We start from the raw sequence: 16,323 nt of genomic DNA, 5'->3' as shown, positions 1-16,323 counted from the left end.
CGCGCAACTCAGGCGCTGCCTCTCTCTCCTCCCCTGCAGAAAAACAACGTCCCGCCGCTCCCGCAGCACAGGGAAGAGGCAGAGTCCGCCAAATTCCTTCTCCTCACCCTCCTCTCCCTCGCTTGCATCGCCGGGGTCCTGGCGGCCTCGGGGGTCGCTTACTGCCTCCGGCACCGCGCCCACCGCCGCCTGAAGGAGAAGCTCTCGGCCCTTGGGGGTGACGCCGGCTCCGACGCTACCGCTGCTTATCAGGTAAGGACCGAGGTCTTCTCTTCCTCCTTCTCTTCCTCCCCCTCCTCCGGCCCTGCGCCCCCAGGACTCCCGGCAGAGCCCGAGGGGACCCTTTTCCACTGGGAACCGAGGGAGTGTGTTTGTTCCCTATGTTGCTTCCCCCGCCCCGCGCCAGTCGTATTCCCGCGGATTCACTGTAGCAGCTTTTTACTGCTGGATATTAATCTTGGCTATTTTGGGAGTTGCTGTAAATTCGTGCCTAATTAGAAGCATTAAAAAAAAAAAAAAGCCCTCGCCATTGAAATTCTCTGAAAAAAATAACATTAATATCCGTAATCTGCTACCCCTGCCACTAGTAATAACAAAAAATCTTTAACATTTATGAGGAATGGATTGCACCGTTATCTGAAGATGTCTCTCTTTTTGAGTAATCGAGTTCTTCAGGGTCTGATATGAAAAGAGCCTTTGACCCGATCTGTTGCCACCTTCTGCCATTATTCAGATAAATGAAATCTAATGCTGATAGATGGGGAGGTAAACCAGGACTGGTTCTGGGAGAACAATGGTAGCAGATGTGTGTACCCAGTAATATGGGAGCACTGCTCTCAGATTTCCTGAAATAAATCAGAAACCTCAGGCTTTCTCTTTCACTTTCAAAAGTGTTGGGTGGAGAGACACTCTGCATCTTCCCAAAGTTTGTTTTAGATCATGGCACTTATTTCTTGGTGTATTACTGGTGTGGTAATGCATGTGTTACGGTCTTAAACCACAGAACCCTGGTCTGGTATCCCAAAATACTTGGAGTGTGACCAGGAAAAAGAATTCAAGAATGTGTAAATGTTGTTGCTCTAGTATCCGTGTGTGCTGTGCACTTGTAGGGTCCTGCTAATGGCACTCTACTGTCAAGCTTTATTTTACCTTCTTGTTCTGCTTAGCATCAGACATTGTGGCCTTGCTGTATTCTGGAGCTGAGGTAGCTTCAAATTGGCAGCTGGGAGTCATACAGGAATAAACTCATATTTCCTTGTGAAGTTTGGGTCTGTCTGTACCTCTTGCACGTTAAAGAGGTGATGTATTAAGTACATCTCCACAAGCTGAGTCAAGGGAGATTTTAGTACATAATGATAAACATGAATGTTTCTGTCACATGTAGTATCTTTGTGAATAGCTTTGGTTTTCAGTTTAAATGGAATGTTTACTTTAAAAAAAAAACAAACCTAAATCTTTAAATTACTTCACGTCTTTAAATTTACTGACTTACAGAGCAAGAGAGAGAGAGCATTTCCATTGGAAAAAAAAAAAAAAAAGGAGTGTCCTGCAGGATGAAGTGTGAACAAACCAGCAGTTTGTCAGATCAGTTTTGTTGGCCAAAGAGGCTGTGGCCATAAATATTTTTGTTTGATTTCAATATGGAACTTGCTGTTGGCTTATTTAAACCGCAGAAGGGATAGGTATTTTTCTTCTGTTAAATGTGAGTACAAGAATTCATAATTTAAAAAAAAAAAAAAAAAGCCCTCCAGGTTCCAAAATCACACTTGAAACTGAATTTGTGATAATTAACAGGACAATCTTCCTACTGACAGCTCTAATTAATAGTATCTGTAATTAAAATCGTGCCCTTCCAGCAGGAAAATTGTTTGAATTTCTTGGAGTGACCTTTTTTGCCATTTCTCCTGGGAGTATAGTGGTTGATATTGATTTTATAATGAGCTCTGGTTTGTTTAATAAGAATCCATAATCCAGACACTAAATGAAATGTGTGCTTCATATCTTCTTCCCAGATTTATATATATTTTAAAATCTTCTTGGTTAGATCTGAGAGTGGCATTTTCTGTTTAAAACAACAACAATGCTTTGAGGATGCTGCTCAGTATTTCAATAGCATGACTGTATTAATATTCTTTGTTCCTGACCTTTGGGCCCAGTCCTGACCACCTGACTTTTTAACCATTTCCATTGGTTTTTCAGGGTAACTGTAGTCATGAGTGGGAGGAAAAATGTTTTTCCTTAACTACAAAGGTTTCTAAGGGCTTGGCTCTCCTCCCGTGGAAATAAATGGGAATTTTGCCATTTGTTTCAATGGCAGCAGTAGGAGGCCCCAGTATAGGCAGACAAAATACTCAGGCAGTTTTGATGCTGCTAAGTAGCATTTTATCAAAATGAATCACTGAGGCTCATTCTGTGTATAATAAACTATTCATGTGGATTTGAAGAGAAGTAGGATTGAGCCCTATTCGCATCGTCAAAATCGCCTTATGTTGAGCTGTGTTAAATGTAATGGATATCTGGTATGATGCATGTTTTGGATAACATCAATTAGGTCTCAGAAAAGCATCAATTATCTTTTTCCACATCTTCTCTGGTACTCATGGGGGAATAATGTAACCCATATTAATATGGGAGAAGAAAAAAGCAGATAGCTTTCAAAATTGTACCTACTTTGTTCCCTTCTGCTAAATGTTTCCCAAGTATGTACTCGGTTAACTCAGTGTATTTTAAAAATATGAAACATTTCAGCAGCTGCTGCCACTAGACTTTAAAGCGCAATACTCAAATACGTTGCTGCTTACAGCTTAAGTGACAATTCAGATTTATTTTTTTTCTTATTTGAAGGGGGAGAAATTGGTGGGTATGAAAGGGCCTGGTGGCCCAGTGTGATTCAGAGGGAACGCTGAAATATTACGTTGATTCACATGCTTCTCAAAATGTCAGTGGTTTGTATCTTCACATAAACAAGACTGACCTAAATTTTCAACATTTAGCAGAAGCATTTTTCATCCTAACCCAGTTCAGCCAAGAGAGTTCATTCAGGGTTTCACTCCTTCCTTAGTCACGCTGTGAACTTTGAAGAGTTTTTTTCCCACAGCTGCTTTTCTTTTTTCTTTTTTCCCTCTTTTCCTCCCCATCTTCCCCTTCCCCCCTTCTCATCTGTGCAGTGAAATACCAGCTTGAGAAGGGGAAAACAGATGCACAGTATAGTCAGGGAAATAGCAGGTTGGCTACTAAGTTTCCCCCTGCACCAGAGGTGTAGCGACTGTCATGCAATGTCACCCTCCCTTGGGCACTCCCCTGCTAGCATGAGCAGTCCTTGTGTGAGCATGCCTACCTACTAACATGAGTATTTCTTGTGTAAGTGCATGTAGAAGTGACCAAACTTAGGCAGGACAGCAAATACCATTTAAAACTTGCAAGCAGGCAAATAAAATCTCTGCAGTGGCCTTGATGAGCTGTCAAATGTCCCAATACTGCTTGAAGAGGTATCTGGCTCTTCAGGTGCTCGGTAAGGCAAGCAGCTGGCCTTCAGCATGTTAAAGTGAGCTCTGGGAGACTAAACTCTGTGGAAAGACTCAGTACCACTAAGAAGAGCAGATGCACAATTGCAACTTCACTGATCTTTGAATCACTAAACAACAAAATTATGGGATGGTTTAATTAGCAGCTAAGGAGCTTTTCAAAATTCATGGAAACAGTGTATCTTATAAAACATTGTACGTTCATAAAACACATTTTATACATCAAGGCAGACAATTTTTGTGTACCTTACAAGCACGTCTCCCACCCTTTCAAATCACACGTGTAATGATTAGATAAGTCAGTGTTAGCCACTCAGGGATGACTAAAAAGAGGTTCTTGCTGCCTCCGCATTGCCCCTGTGCATGCGTGCACCTGCACCCATGTTTTTAATTGTTGCTCATATTGCTTTGATCTTCTTTGAAAAGCAGGTTTAGCATTCTGCAAGCCCCCTCTCTGGTCCAGCAGATTAGGGCAGAAGCGTTCTAGGAATTTTCAGCAGCCACTCTCTGATTTATTTCACAACACTGAGCAGATTTTCTTCACGCACTTTGAAACCCTTAGAACATAACCCAGAGAGAAGCGGGTATGCAGACATCAGGGGGCGGTCTGCAAACAGGGCCACTAGGTGCACATCTTACTTGTCACTGCTCCCATTAGTGAGCAATTTATTAATGTAATGAGTGTGTGTTAGTGACTGCTACTATTTAGGGGTGCTCTGTTTGATTCAGGGTGATGTATTTGTGAGTCCAACTGAACCCTGGCATTTGACCCCCATGTGGGGAACGCTAGGTTGTGCAAGATATTAAATCATCAACATATTTTGTACTTTGAGCTGCAGAACTTTCCTATGAGCATGGTCTTCTGCATCACTGATAGTGCTCAGCATAATGTTGCCCATAATGAAATTTAAAAGCAAAAGTTAAAATGCACTGAAACTGGCTTCAGAAAACCTATGGTTTAATATTTTATACCAATAATGTTCTTTTTAATTTTCCTTCATCTTCACCAAAAGAGGTTCCTTTAAAAAGTCAGTAAGCCACAACCAGTCTACAATGAAGTTTGTTCTTAAACTGCCTGAAGTATTTCAGGTTACATGAGCCATGTGCTGTCAGTGCAGCTGGATTGCATCATCAGCTGTTTTAAAAATTTGTTCAAATAACCTGGTTTGGCAGGCATATAATTGTAAATTATATGTTAAATTCTACATTATCACATGTATTACATTATATATAAATTATATATTCCTTTGTCAGATACAGTCTTATTAATTACATGATCCTTCTGGATTCAAAGCCACCAAGAACTTCTCTGTGCTTTTATAGACTTGATCCTGCTGTTATTTTTTATTAGAGATGTTAAGAGCACAGTATTTACCACAATTACAATAAATATTTTGCTGCAAATATTTTAAAAGGCTGCAACTGAAAGAATCCACTGGAAACATACTCTCTACTTAATCATCATGCCTGCTTTGTGTGTTTAAACACAGATAATTCACTACCTCTAATATGGCTTTTACACTGTAGAGTAACTTTCACAAGCAAACTTGTTATTATAGTATTAGACCTTAATGTTATAGTAATACTGTATATCAACTCCTTAGGAAATTGTTTTTTGTGAAGTGAAATGGAAAAATGGAAAAAAGGAAAATTTTGCTGTTCTTGTTGTCAAGTTTTCAGTAATTTTCCAATTGACATCAAAATTTGGACCAAAAAAGCTGGTAAACTGGAGATAATCAGTACCATGAAGTATTACCTCTTATGTATGTAAAACTTCATTTTCAAGGACCCTCCTACACTTCAGCAAAAAAGATATCACTGAGGACAAGGTGTATTCAGTACATGAGTATTTAGTAAACATTTCATAAGGAATACAATTAGTAAGCATTTTTGATAGATGAAAATTTTGCCTTAAGGCTGAATGCTAGGAAGGGCTCTACTTGTGTTTTCTTCTGGGAAAACAAAAGACAACGGAGTTTTAATCTTTTCTTTTCCTGCATCCTTATTAAAAGAGAAAAAAAGAAATACAATCTTGGGTGACTATGTGAAGCAATAGGACAAACTGTAATTGTTTCTAATAAAGCATACACGGGGAGGTCTGTGTATAAGAAGAGGTGTTCTCATCCATTTAAGTCTGGTTATTGTGTATTATATGAACAATTTTCTCTATCTTTAATTAGAATTTCGTCTTAAAATAAATTCTCAGGAACCTGCAAATACATTGTGTGTAATGTTGTTACATAAATCACTGTACTTCAAGGTGAGACAGTTTTGACAATGTACAAAATATACTGTGCTATAGTATACATAGGAATGATGGGAAAGGAAAAAGAAGTGGGGAGCATTTTAAGGTGACAAGAATTTACCGTATGTTTAAAACACTTCTGTGAAGTCAGTGGATGGCCAAAGCAGAATGAGGCAAACCAGAATGTTTACAAATACAAATTTAACTTTTCATAATGTTGGTTTGGTTTGGTTTATTTAGGTTTTTGTTTGTTTGTTGGGTTGGGTTTTTTGTTTGTTGGTTTGCTTTTTTTAAATCTGATTAGTGTTCAGAACAATCCAGAATTCCTGTGGTGCATTGGACTATGTAATTCCCTAACCTTGCTTCCTGTGGTAGTCATAAAATTGAATTAAATGGTAGTAATGTTCAAAATAGGATTTCAAAATAGTGTGTGAATTTGTAAGTCTGCAGAAATCTATCAAACATGCCTGTTTGATGGTTGTGGCGTAAGTAGATAAACAGATGGATAGGGGTATATTTGCTATGATACCCCTAACATTTAAAGTCAACTTCAAAATACTGCTTAACGAGGAATGGCCACCTGAAGAGCTGAAGCTCAATGGCACAGATTTCAATGGGGCACTTTAGGAAATCTGTATTTGAGCTTGTCACCTCTGTCTGTGAGGAGCAGTGTTCTCCCGCTGCCTCCTCCCCTGTTCTGCCCGTTGCTGCAGTACCCATGGCCCCAGCAGTGAGGCAGCCTTGGGTAACTGTACTGGCTGTGTGAGAGAGGTTTATTGGGCTCGTTATGAATGGCTCTCCTCTAAGCAGGTCCTGTTTTAAGTTCAAGAAAATAACTTTTGTAAATTAATCAGTGTTGGAGATAGGATCTGGCCCTGACCAGAGAAGGTTTTACCTTCACAACCCAGGTCCTGGGCTGCTGCAGCAGTGGCAGTGCAGCAATGCTTTTGAGTAAAACACTCTTTATATTAGGGTGGATAGGTGGAGAGAGAAGTTTATTTGAAGGTATGGAAGGAAAATGAATATGCATGCAACTCCTGGAATGCTTGGATGAGAAGGTGCTGTGTGGGTTTAGGTGTCAGAAATATGAACCATCATTTCCAAGTATTTGGCTGTTTATCTGTGTAGGATTAGTGCAAAGTGGCAGAGAGAAGGTGATGTTGGCCCTCTCCTCTTAACTGACTTCATTTAGTTTTCCCTGTCTAAAGAGTACAGGATTTGAGCTTAGTGTTTTGTGGAACAAGGACAAACATGCTCCAAGCATCTTGCAGTATAATTTCTGTGTGTTTAGGGTGTAAGAAAAAAATAGTAGGAGGGGAAATTTAGTGACTCATTTTTAATTACTGGGAAATTCAGAGTCCTTACCCAAACAGTCATTTCTAAGAAAGTGTGCTGGAGGTGCTCTGGACTTGCAGGTTGCAGGCTGCGTCTCACCTGGTAAACTAAACCAGTAAATTGTTTGAATGGCCCTGGCATCATTTCAGGCCAACTTTCCCCTGAACAGTTGCTCAGCACAGTTAACACAGGCCAAGAAAAAGGCATATATTCATTAGCTGGTCAGTGTGCTTAATAATTTGGCTGTGGCCACCCAGTTTTAGAGGGTGAGGATTACTGTTGCTTAATCTGCTCTTACTCCCCACCTTGGACTTTTGAGGTGGGGGCTCCCACTCCCAAGCATTCCGCTCCTGAACATCCCGCTTCTGCTTCAGAGCCCCTTCCACCCATCTCTACTGTGTCATAGGCTGTTTGCCAGCTGAATGTGGGCTGGTTCTCAATAAGTACAATGGATTGTCTCCCTCTGGTAAATTGATTATATCCCAGTGCCTGTATGTTATAAAGAAGCCAAAGATAACTGCAGCCTTGCCTAATGGGCTGGAGAGTATTTGATTTGCAGTCCCAGGCTGTACATCATCTCAAGTGTCCCGATTTCTTTCTGGAATAACTGTACTGTCTTCAGTGGCATTTTTTTTCTTATGTAATGTAGAGAATAATCAGGCCTGTCTTTCCTACACACTTCTGCCCTTTATTGCGTTTTAGGATTTTCCTTTTCCTTTTAGAGCAGCTCTGTTATCATGTTTCAGATTCTTCTATTGTATATTCTCTGAACACTCAGCAGCTAGCACTGTGGTCTGGCTTGCTGAGTCCTTCATATTCCTTCAGAGTGCTGTAGTAGAAGAACAAACTACATTTTTTAAAGTTTTTAACTGGGAAGTCTTTTTTATTTGCAGAACAAATCTTGTACCAGGGTCATGTTCCCTGGAAGAAAGTAGGAGTTAATTTTGTGTGCATAAAGAGCTGTTGTAGGTGATGTTTGTCAGTTCTTGTGGGACCATGTTGCCTGCGAGCAGAAACAGGTTGCAGTTTATTCTCTGAAGTCTGTAAGGTACATAAAAAGCATTCTTCCTACTGCTTTCTACTGGGTACATCTGCTCATCCTGCACACCGGTCTCACACGGCAGGCAGTGAAAGGGAAGAGGAATGTGGATGCAGTGTCGCTTCCTTTCCCTTTCTCCTCACAGGCTGGAAGACATGCTGTGCTTGGCAGCACACTGGCAGAGCAGGTCCACATCCAGCCCAAAGCCCGTGAGATCTCAGCTTCAGGGATCTTTGCCCTTCCTGCACTTTGTGTTTGTATTCAGCCTTAGGGAAAGAGTTGAGGCTTACTGCAGCCACCTAAGGTTTTACCCTGGTAAATCTGTATAGACTTGTCTGTTTTGTGGGACAGATGAAAAAAAGTTGGTTTCAAACCTGCCTGTAGCCCAGTTGTGCAGCTCTTACAAGGATGTCACGAAGTGGAATATTCTAAATGGACTGTGATATTTTTGTGCATTTTATTGTGGTATGAACTATAAGAGAAGAAGTTTAGGCAGAGCATACTGGAGCTCTCCTGGGGTCAGGCTGCTCAACTGCTCCAATATTCCCAAAGGCACAGGAGAGACGTGCATTTCAAGCATCCTTGTGTGCGTAACATGTGAGGGCAGGGGGACCCATGGATGGTCTGTGTGCAGAGTACAGAATTGTATGTTGAGGATGTGATTTGTGTTGACTGGATGAGAGCCCTCATTTCATTCCTTTCAAGAGGGACAAGGCTACAGTTCCAGGGATGAGGACCGCCTATCCCAAATTTTTTTTCTTTTCATATGTTCACATGCACAACAGGGATCTAAATGCCTTCTAACAGTTTAAAGACCTGTAAAAGAAAATTTGAGTGATTAAATGCACACCAGCAAAGTATGGTGAAGGACTGAGACAATGCACGTGACTTCTTTGTACTGTGATTTTTGCTAATACGGGTTCTAAGCTCTTATAACACCAATGTATGTCACTGCAGTGTAAGTCAGCTGGGGCATTCCTGCAGCTCTCTGTATTCTAGTTCAAGTTCCCAGCTTTCAGTGTGCAGATCCAGTTTTTGTCACTTGCATTCTTACCAAACAATCAAGCCATGACTGTAAAAGGGGCTCCTAGAAGTTAAATCCTTCGAAGAACCAAAATTAATTTGGAGGGGGTGGGAGAGAATAGCTTTTGGATTGGAGAAAATAAAGTTTAGTGTAGGTGGCTTATCCAAAGGAGAAAATGCATGAGGCTTTCTCTAAGCTTTGCTGACCAGTTTTCTAGACTTTTTGCCGAAGACAAATGATAGTTTATTGATGTTTTCTTGGGATGACTGCATTCTGAACAGGCACAGATTTTGATCAGGGAAATAGTTTGTTGAACTTTTAGTATTTCAGACTGCTACAATCCTATATATTTTTTTTGTCAGTTTTTATTTTTTAGTTTTCCTAGCATAGGTGCAAACTTCTTGATGATTCCTTCTTTTTCCTTCTGCATAGGACTGCTGCTGCTTTGCAGAACCATGTTCCATGTTCATTTCCTTTCCCTTCATCAGATGTTACCTAACTGGGAGATGTATGCATTTTGTTCATGTGGGAAGGCTTTTTCCTTGGTTGTGCTGTCTCACAACAGCAGGGATACATGGTTTGCAGAGGTCTGCAGTAGAACCAGCCCTACCCATTTACTAGTGCTGCTGGTCTGAACATCTCCCTAATCTTCAAAAATGTATCAGGAAGAGTATTCACATGTCAGAGAAATACCGATCTTTCCCACTATTAATAGAAGAACGAGTGAAAGATGACAGGGAAAGATTCAGTATACTGTGACTTTTCTGACAGGCAGGGAAAAGAAACTTGGATTTTACCTTTTTCCAGCTTCTCTCCTGGAGTTCATTCTGGCTTCCTGGAAAAGAAAAATGCCTCCTGTGGAGTGAAATGGTGTGATTTGCTGGAAGAGGTTTTGTTGCAGCAAAGGATACCAGTGGCTGGCTATCCATGTAATATAAGAGGAGAAATGTGGTGGAGCTGAGTGTAGTTTTGAGAGCAAGAATAATCTACAAATGTAAATTCATGTTATATAGTGAAATCATGTCATACACCATCCCCTTCTATACTATGGGGAAATAATAGTACAGTAAATTGGGGACATGAGCATGTAAATTCCGTATGCTGTCACCCACAAGAGTGAAATAAAGAACTGCAATTCCTAATTAACCTCACTGGAAACCTCTTGGGTGTGAAGTTAAAAAATACAGAAGGCTTGCCTAGCAAGCTGTTCCAAATTTCAGCTCCTTTTTGAAGGTCTTGGTCAACCCAATGGCTCTCCAGGCATTGTTGACTAATAATTGTGTTTGCTTGTTTGAGGGCTTTAGAAGTTAATTAAGTATAAATCAATGTTTGAGGCTTCTGTGAGTGCTGGTCACTCCATTGCTGAAGGAGCACTGCAGAAATGAAGAGACTGAGGAAAAGGTGACAAGAATGATTAAGGGCATGGAGAGCTCATATGAAGAGAGACTGAAAAGGCAAATTATTTCTTCTAAAACAGTAACAAGTGGCAGTGTAGAAAATAAATATCTATCAAATAAGGAACTGGAGGAAGAATGAAACTCTTGTTTTGTCTTCTGCCTAGCACAGAGGCAAAGATGTTCAGTTATATTAAATACATTAAAGACTAACAAAGGACAAGCTATCTGCATAATAAAACTGCAATGTGGAATGCTATTTCTGAAGAATGTTGTTGATGCACAAGTTGTTAGCAGGCACATGAGGAAAAAATATTCTAGGTAATAAAATAGCTGATAATATTTTAGAAGATGTCTATAATTTCATGCCCCAGGTCTTAAAATAATCCAGAACTAGGATGTGAGAGTTTTAGGAATGTACCTACCTTGTGTGTGTTCTCCTGTGCTGTTCCCATAGTGCTTCTTCCAGGCAACCTGGTGCTTGGCGGAGAGGTCCAAGGTTGAGTAACAACTCCTGTGCTTGCATTAGTTGGCAAAGGGAGACCCAGGAGCTTCAGTAATGGCCAAGGAAGTTGTTTTCTTTATAAACAAAACGCACATTAACTCCTTGCTGCAGGGTACTTGTGGGGAGCAGCGCCATGGGGCGGTCAGGAGTGGTGGCGAGGTCTGCATCTCTCCTCGGGGTGGGCAGTGCCAGCGTACAACTGTGATCGACTTTAGAGCATGATTGTACGCAGGGTCAGTGCATCTTTGTAATGTGCATTTTTTTGCTGTCGCTGTTTTCTTCAAAATACGAATTCTCTGACCATCAGTACTGATTGAGTATAAAAGGCCTCTTAGTTTTTTCCCATATCTCTTGTAACATTAATAAAGTGAATGTGTAGAAATATTCACCAACATTTTTAAACTTTGAAAGTTTTTGTGCTGTATGATAGAAACAATGTCTGTTCTCAGAGGCAGGATGGAACTCATACATGCTATTTTTTCCTGTAGCTCAGCAGAGTTTTTCTGTCTTAGTAGAGGTTTGGCTCATAATAAAGTGCTCTGACCTATAAAGCAACTTTGTGCTTTATAACATCCTTTTTTTTAATGTTGTTTCCTTGTTCACAAAATTTGCATTTGCTCTTCCTAGCAGAGTTAAAGGGTGATCTCATTTTTATTTTCTGTGGGGAATGGGTGGGAAGCAATGACTTTAGTTTTCAAATCAGGAGAGGGTAATGACTGGCAATTTCAACAGTCATGACAGATGATGTTACGAAGACAGACTTGTCACTAACGGCCATCCTTGATAAATATTTCCCTACCCCAGCATCACCTTCTGTGTGGATAACTACCTGTTATGAAAGAAAAAAATACAAAGCATTTGAGGTTTTTAGGAGTTTTTAGGATTACTTTTTGTATTTCTCTGACTGGTTTTGGTACGTCTGTTACCATGAATGCAGTTACACAGGCTTAAGGAGAAGCAATAATAGTCTTTGAAATGGAGTAAAACATTTTTAGACATAAACTAGTGGCTATATGTTTGTTTCTTTCCAGGCTGGAAGTGCATGCTAAGACCTACTGGCAGCTGGGAATTCTTATTTCTAGCAGAAACAATCTCCCATTTTTAGTCTTTCACAGCAATAAAAGAGTGGACTACACAGCCTTAATGTATCATAATGTATAATGTAATGTAGCTGAGAAACTACAGCTGGCTTGGGACTGTGTTTTTTGCCTGCTCTGGGCCCCAGGCAACTATAAACGCTGGGAATGAAAAAGGAAACATTTGTGGCAGTTATCTTTTAGAGCGCTGGCATCTGCTGGAAGCTGGTTGGGCTTTGGGTGGGTTAGACAAAGTCAAAATACATGATGAATTTGCACATGGTTCTGTGTGGCCTTTCAGGTTAATTCGATCGTTACTATGGTTTATTTGTTACCCATACTGTGCTGTATGGCTCTCGCTGTGCTAGAAGTGAATTTACTGTGCAAATTCATATTAAGAAGCAGCTGTGCCCTCATGAGCATGTATTTGAGTTAGTTAAGATAAAGAAAATACAGAAAAGATCAAGTTTGTTTTACACATTATTTTTCTTTGTCTGGTTTCTCCTTAAGAAATCTTTCCTTTCCCAGCTTTATACTTAGTAGGTACTTGTAAAGCACTACATGCAACCACAGCTGAAATGTGGGAAATGCAATTTAGAGGCCAGCATTGGTTGAAACCACACAAAAAAATATTCCTTTTTTCTCTGGGGGGGGGAGAGGGATAGAGGTCAGTGTCATATCCTGCTGCTTCCAGAATTACAGTTGTCTGAACTGCAAGACCATGAATGCTCAGACACTTGCCAGGGACACCCTGAGAAAAACCTGGGTGCTTTTACACCAGCAGATTTCAGGTGACTTTAGGCCTAAGGTTTGCAGATGTTTCCTACTATAAATAGTCCTTGGTTTCCTTGGAGGCATCCAGGTAGTGTCTTTAAATTCTGAGGGAAACCACCAGGATGTCATTATGACCATGATGTCATTATGCAGGGAAAATACCAGTTCAAATCGGTTTGTAAAAAACATGAACTTCCTTCATATAACTTCTGTTGTGAAGTCCAGTGTACTGCAGTCAGGTGAAGTCAGGCATCTGTTTCATAAAACTCTTCCAGCTTCTAGAAATGAAAGATACAAACTGTTGCACTCTCACAATCCCAGTTGGAGTGGTCTACTGTATTTTTGCATAGAAAAAAAAAATTCCCGGTAGAGTAACCTAAACATGGTCTTCAGATTTCACTGACTCTTTGGAAAGGAGTATTATCCCCAAAGAGGCCTGTGCTTTCCTGGCATGGATAGCAGAGAAAACACACTACTGTTTTTTCAGGGAAGTGTCATTGGACCTATGCAGTCACATCTTTCTTGTGACTTTCATCTTATGTGGTGACAGGAGCCACATAAAAGACTCTTTCCCTCCTTCAGGAGCTTCTGGACTACTTAGATGTCTGGCTTGCTGAGGAGATGTTACTGAAAGAATTAAAATACAAATATTTCCTTAAGCTGTATTGCACAGACAGCATCTTTGGTTCCGTACAAGCCAGAAATTTCCACATCTGCTGGACTTCTGGAGACATGCACAAGACCATGATGGCTTTTTGTTTGATACGGTAGGATAAAACTGTGCAAATGTTTGAATTTAAAAAGAAGGACTAAAGCAAATAAATACAAATAAAGGAAAAGTAATTTTCCATATAAAGATAGCAATGTTTTCTGTGCCTTTCCCCTCCTTCGTGGCCTCTACTCTCTTTGTGTACATGAAGAAAGGGAAATGATAATTGCATGACTCACCACCAGGAAACACTCACAATGCTAAAATAATTAAAATTTTTATTTCACAGACCATAATTAAAATTGGGGTTTTGTTAGGAAAATGAGTCTCAAGCCTGTGTTTGACTGCAGTGCTCTCAGAGAGAAGCAGCAGCCCTGCCCTGTTTGACATTTAAAACCCTAACAAAGCAAAATCCTTACACCAAGACTCAAGAGTTATATCCAGATATTCAGAGTGTGGTGCAGCACGAGAGGACAGGTAGTAAACTGAACTAGACAGACTAAGGCTGTATTAGCAACCAAATAAATAACATTTTACTTTCTTCCTTCTTTTTTTTTTCCTATCAAGATCTGTTACATCCAAGTCTAGATAAATAAGAACTATACAGAGTATGGTTATGTAATGATAGTTTTGATGTGTTGTCTCTCAGTATATTACTCTCAAACATTTTTCCAGTATCAGCCTTTGTTTCTTTCCTGAAGACGCACTGATCTCCATAGTTGCCTTTTCTGGCAAGCATAGAAAATATGTGTACAAATACTCCACATGTACAAACAGCTCTTTTACTCCTGGACAAAAAGTATGCTAAAATGAAGCTGAAGCTTGAAAGTATGTTTCAATAACTCAAAAATAAATGGTAATAAAGCTGTAATTATCCCCAAAGCTACAAACACAGTAAATAAGTTAAAGTTAAATTTATAACACCTGCAAGCATATTAAGTATGGAAAAGCAAAACAAAGGCAGCCAAATGACTTTAGCTTCACCCTGTAGTAACACTGAGTAAATTTAGTTAGAGAATAATGATGTTTGTAGTCCTAGATTGATTTGTTTAAAAAAATGACCTTACCTTATTTTTCATTTTTTGAATCTCACCGTGTTATGACTGCATCCACAGCAGAACAGTTGAATCCCTGCTGTACATGCAGACCTCAGCTCATCCTGTCAATAATGCATCCTTAATTTAAAGGCAATCGAGGCTACTATTTAATTCAGCATACTAAAGCTGAGAAGAAAAACATTTTTAAAGATCTTGTTCTTCCATACCCAGCATATAAAAGTTTACATATATTCTTAGGTTTCATTATATATTTTGTTATAAACTATAGCATTGAGTCATTTAGAATTAATAGCCAGCATTTTTTAATTTAAAATTTCTACAAAGCAATTTTGTTTCACGTGGAAAACAAACACATTGCTATTGCGATCATGCCTGCTTAAGCAGATTTGTTTCTGATAGAACATTAGGCAGGTCAGGTTGAAAGGGGTTGATGTACACTCAGTTATCACTTTAATAAACAGTAATTTCTTTGTCTAATGTCTCTGCATTTTATTTATAATTGTACCATGGGAGGGCTTATTCTCTCTTACATTTTGTTAATTCTGAAAATAATGGTGTCACACTTGTTTCTGGCCTAGCTCAGGATATTTCCATTTGAATTTGTTAAGCAAAAGATTTTTAAAACATGGAAATGTTAGGCCTATTTCCTGAACTGTGTTTTTGGAATTATGTAAATTTGGTGATCGGTTACAAAAAAATAGATTATTTTCATTAATATATACAAAAAATTATATATATTTCTCTAAATAATCTAGAAAGTTGTAATTCCACTCAGATCCTGAGGCTCCTATTAAGCAGGTCTGAGGTCAGCGTGGCTGGGGAAGAAGAGCAGTATTTTAGATTAAAGCTATTTTGGATTGAACAACTTCATTTACAGTGCACCTTGTACCAGCTAGATGAGAACAATTCATGTGCTGTGATCAGTGGCTGGACTTGGACTACCTGAAGATGTTGCATAGTGTATTTGTATTCAGTAGGTATATTTTAATAAACAGCAACGTCCTCATTGGAAGCAGCTTGTGGTGGAGTGGCTCATCTTTAAGAGTAGTGAGTGGAAATCCAAGGTGCAAGTTGGCCATCTCTTAACCAGGATCCTCAGGTCAGGTCTCCTGCCTGTAACATGCTACCCTGAGGTTTTTGTGTACAAGTTTTGCAAATACCGGAAAAGATTCATTATTGGCCATTCAGACCTAGTTCCATCTGATTTTAGTTATGTGTTTGCCTATGCTCCTAGTCCTTACCAGGGTGTATACATAGATTTCTCTCAAAACCCAAATATTTTAGTAAACTATGTGGTCTTAAGAGATTTTTCCAGATACCTACTATATTAGTTGACCTTGGTGGAAGAGTAAAGATTCTGCAAATTATCATTTTCTGTCTTGCCCTTCTGTGATGCAGATCACAGAATGACAGCAGTAAATGCTGCTGCTGTCAGTGGCTGGGGACATCCCTAAGAGGTGGTGTAACAGTTTTGTGGTGGCAGGCACGTTGCATCTCTGGACCAGACCTGGACAGGTTATCTGTGGGCCTCATTTCTGAACAGACTTGATGCTTCCTTGGTTTTCTTACTCATCTCTTCAAACTGAGAGACCCACCTAACAAAACATAGTGGCAAGACTGGCTCTCCATCCATATTGCTT

The 16,323-nt window shown here is 39.8% G+C and overlaps 1 protein-coding gene across 3 annotated transcripts in view; it reads left to right on the top strand.

Moving 5' to 3' along the window:
• The window catches only part of PTPRN2 (protein tyrosine phosphatase receptor type N2), a 655,793-nt gene that overhangs the window by 546,794 nt on the left and 92,676 nt on the right, over positions 1–16,323 (top strand). For 2 of the 3 annotated variants that reach the window (XM_061468000.1, XM_061467999.1), the window contains one exon: positions 40–252. The exons of the other annotated variant lie outside the window; for it this stretch is intronic. In XM_061468000.1, coding sequence (XP_061323984.1) covers positions 40–252 — 213 coding nt within the window. The remainder of the gene's footprint in view (positions 1–39; positions 253–16,323) is intronic. 3 annotated transcript variants of the gene reach the window in all.

This window comes from Pezoporus flaviventris, unplaced genomic scaffold (assembly GCF_033815535.1).
Source record: "Pezoporus flaviventris isolate CSIRO_AGI_PZ_B2104156 unplaced genomic scaffold, CSIRO_AGI_Pfla_v1 ptg000047l, whole genome shotgun sequence".
Lineage (NCBI taxonomy): Eukaryota > Metazoa > Chordata > Aves > Psittaciformes > Psittacidae > Pezoporus > Pezoporus flaviventris.
The sequence above is the reverse complement of the archived record's forward strand: the minus strand, read 5'-3'. Positions and strand labels throughout refer to the sequence as shown.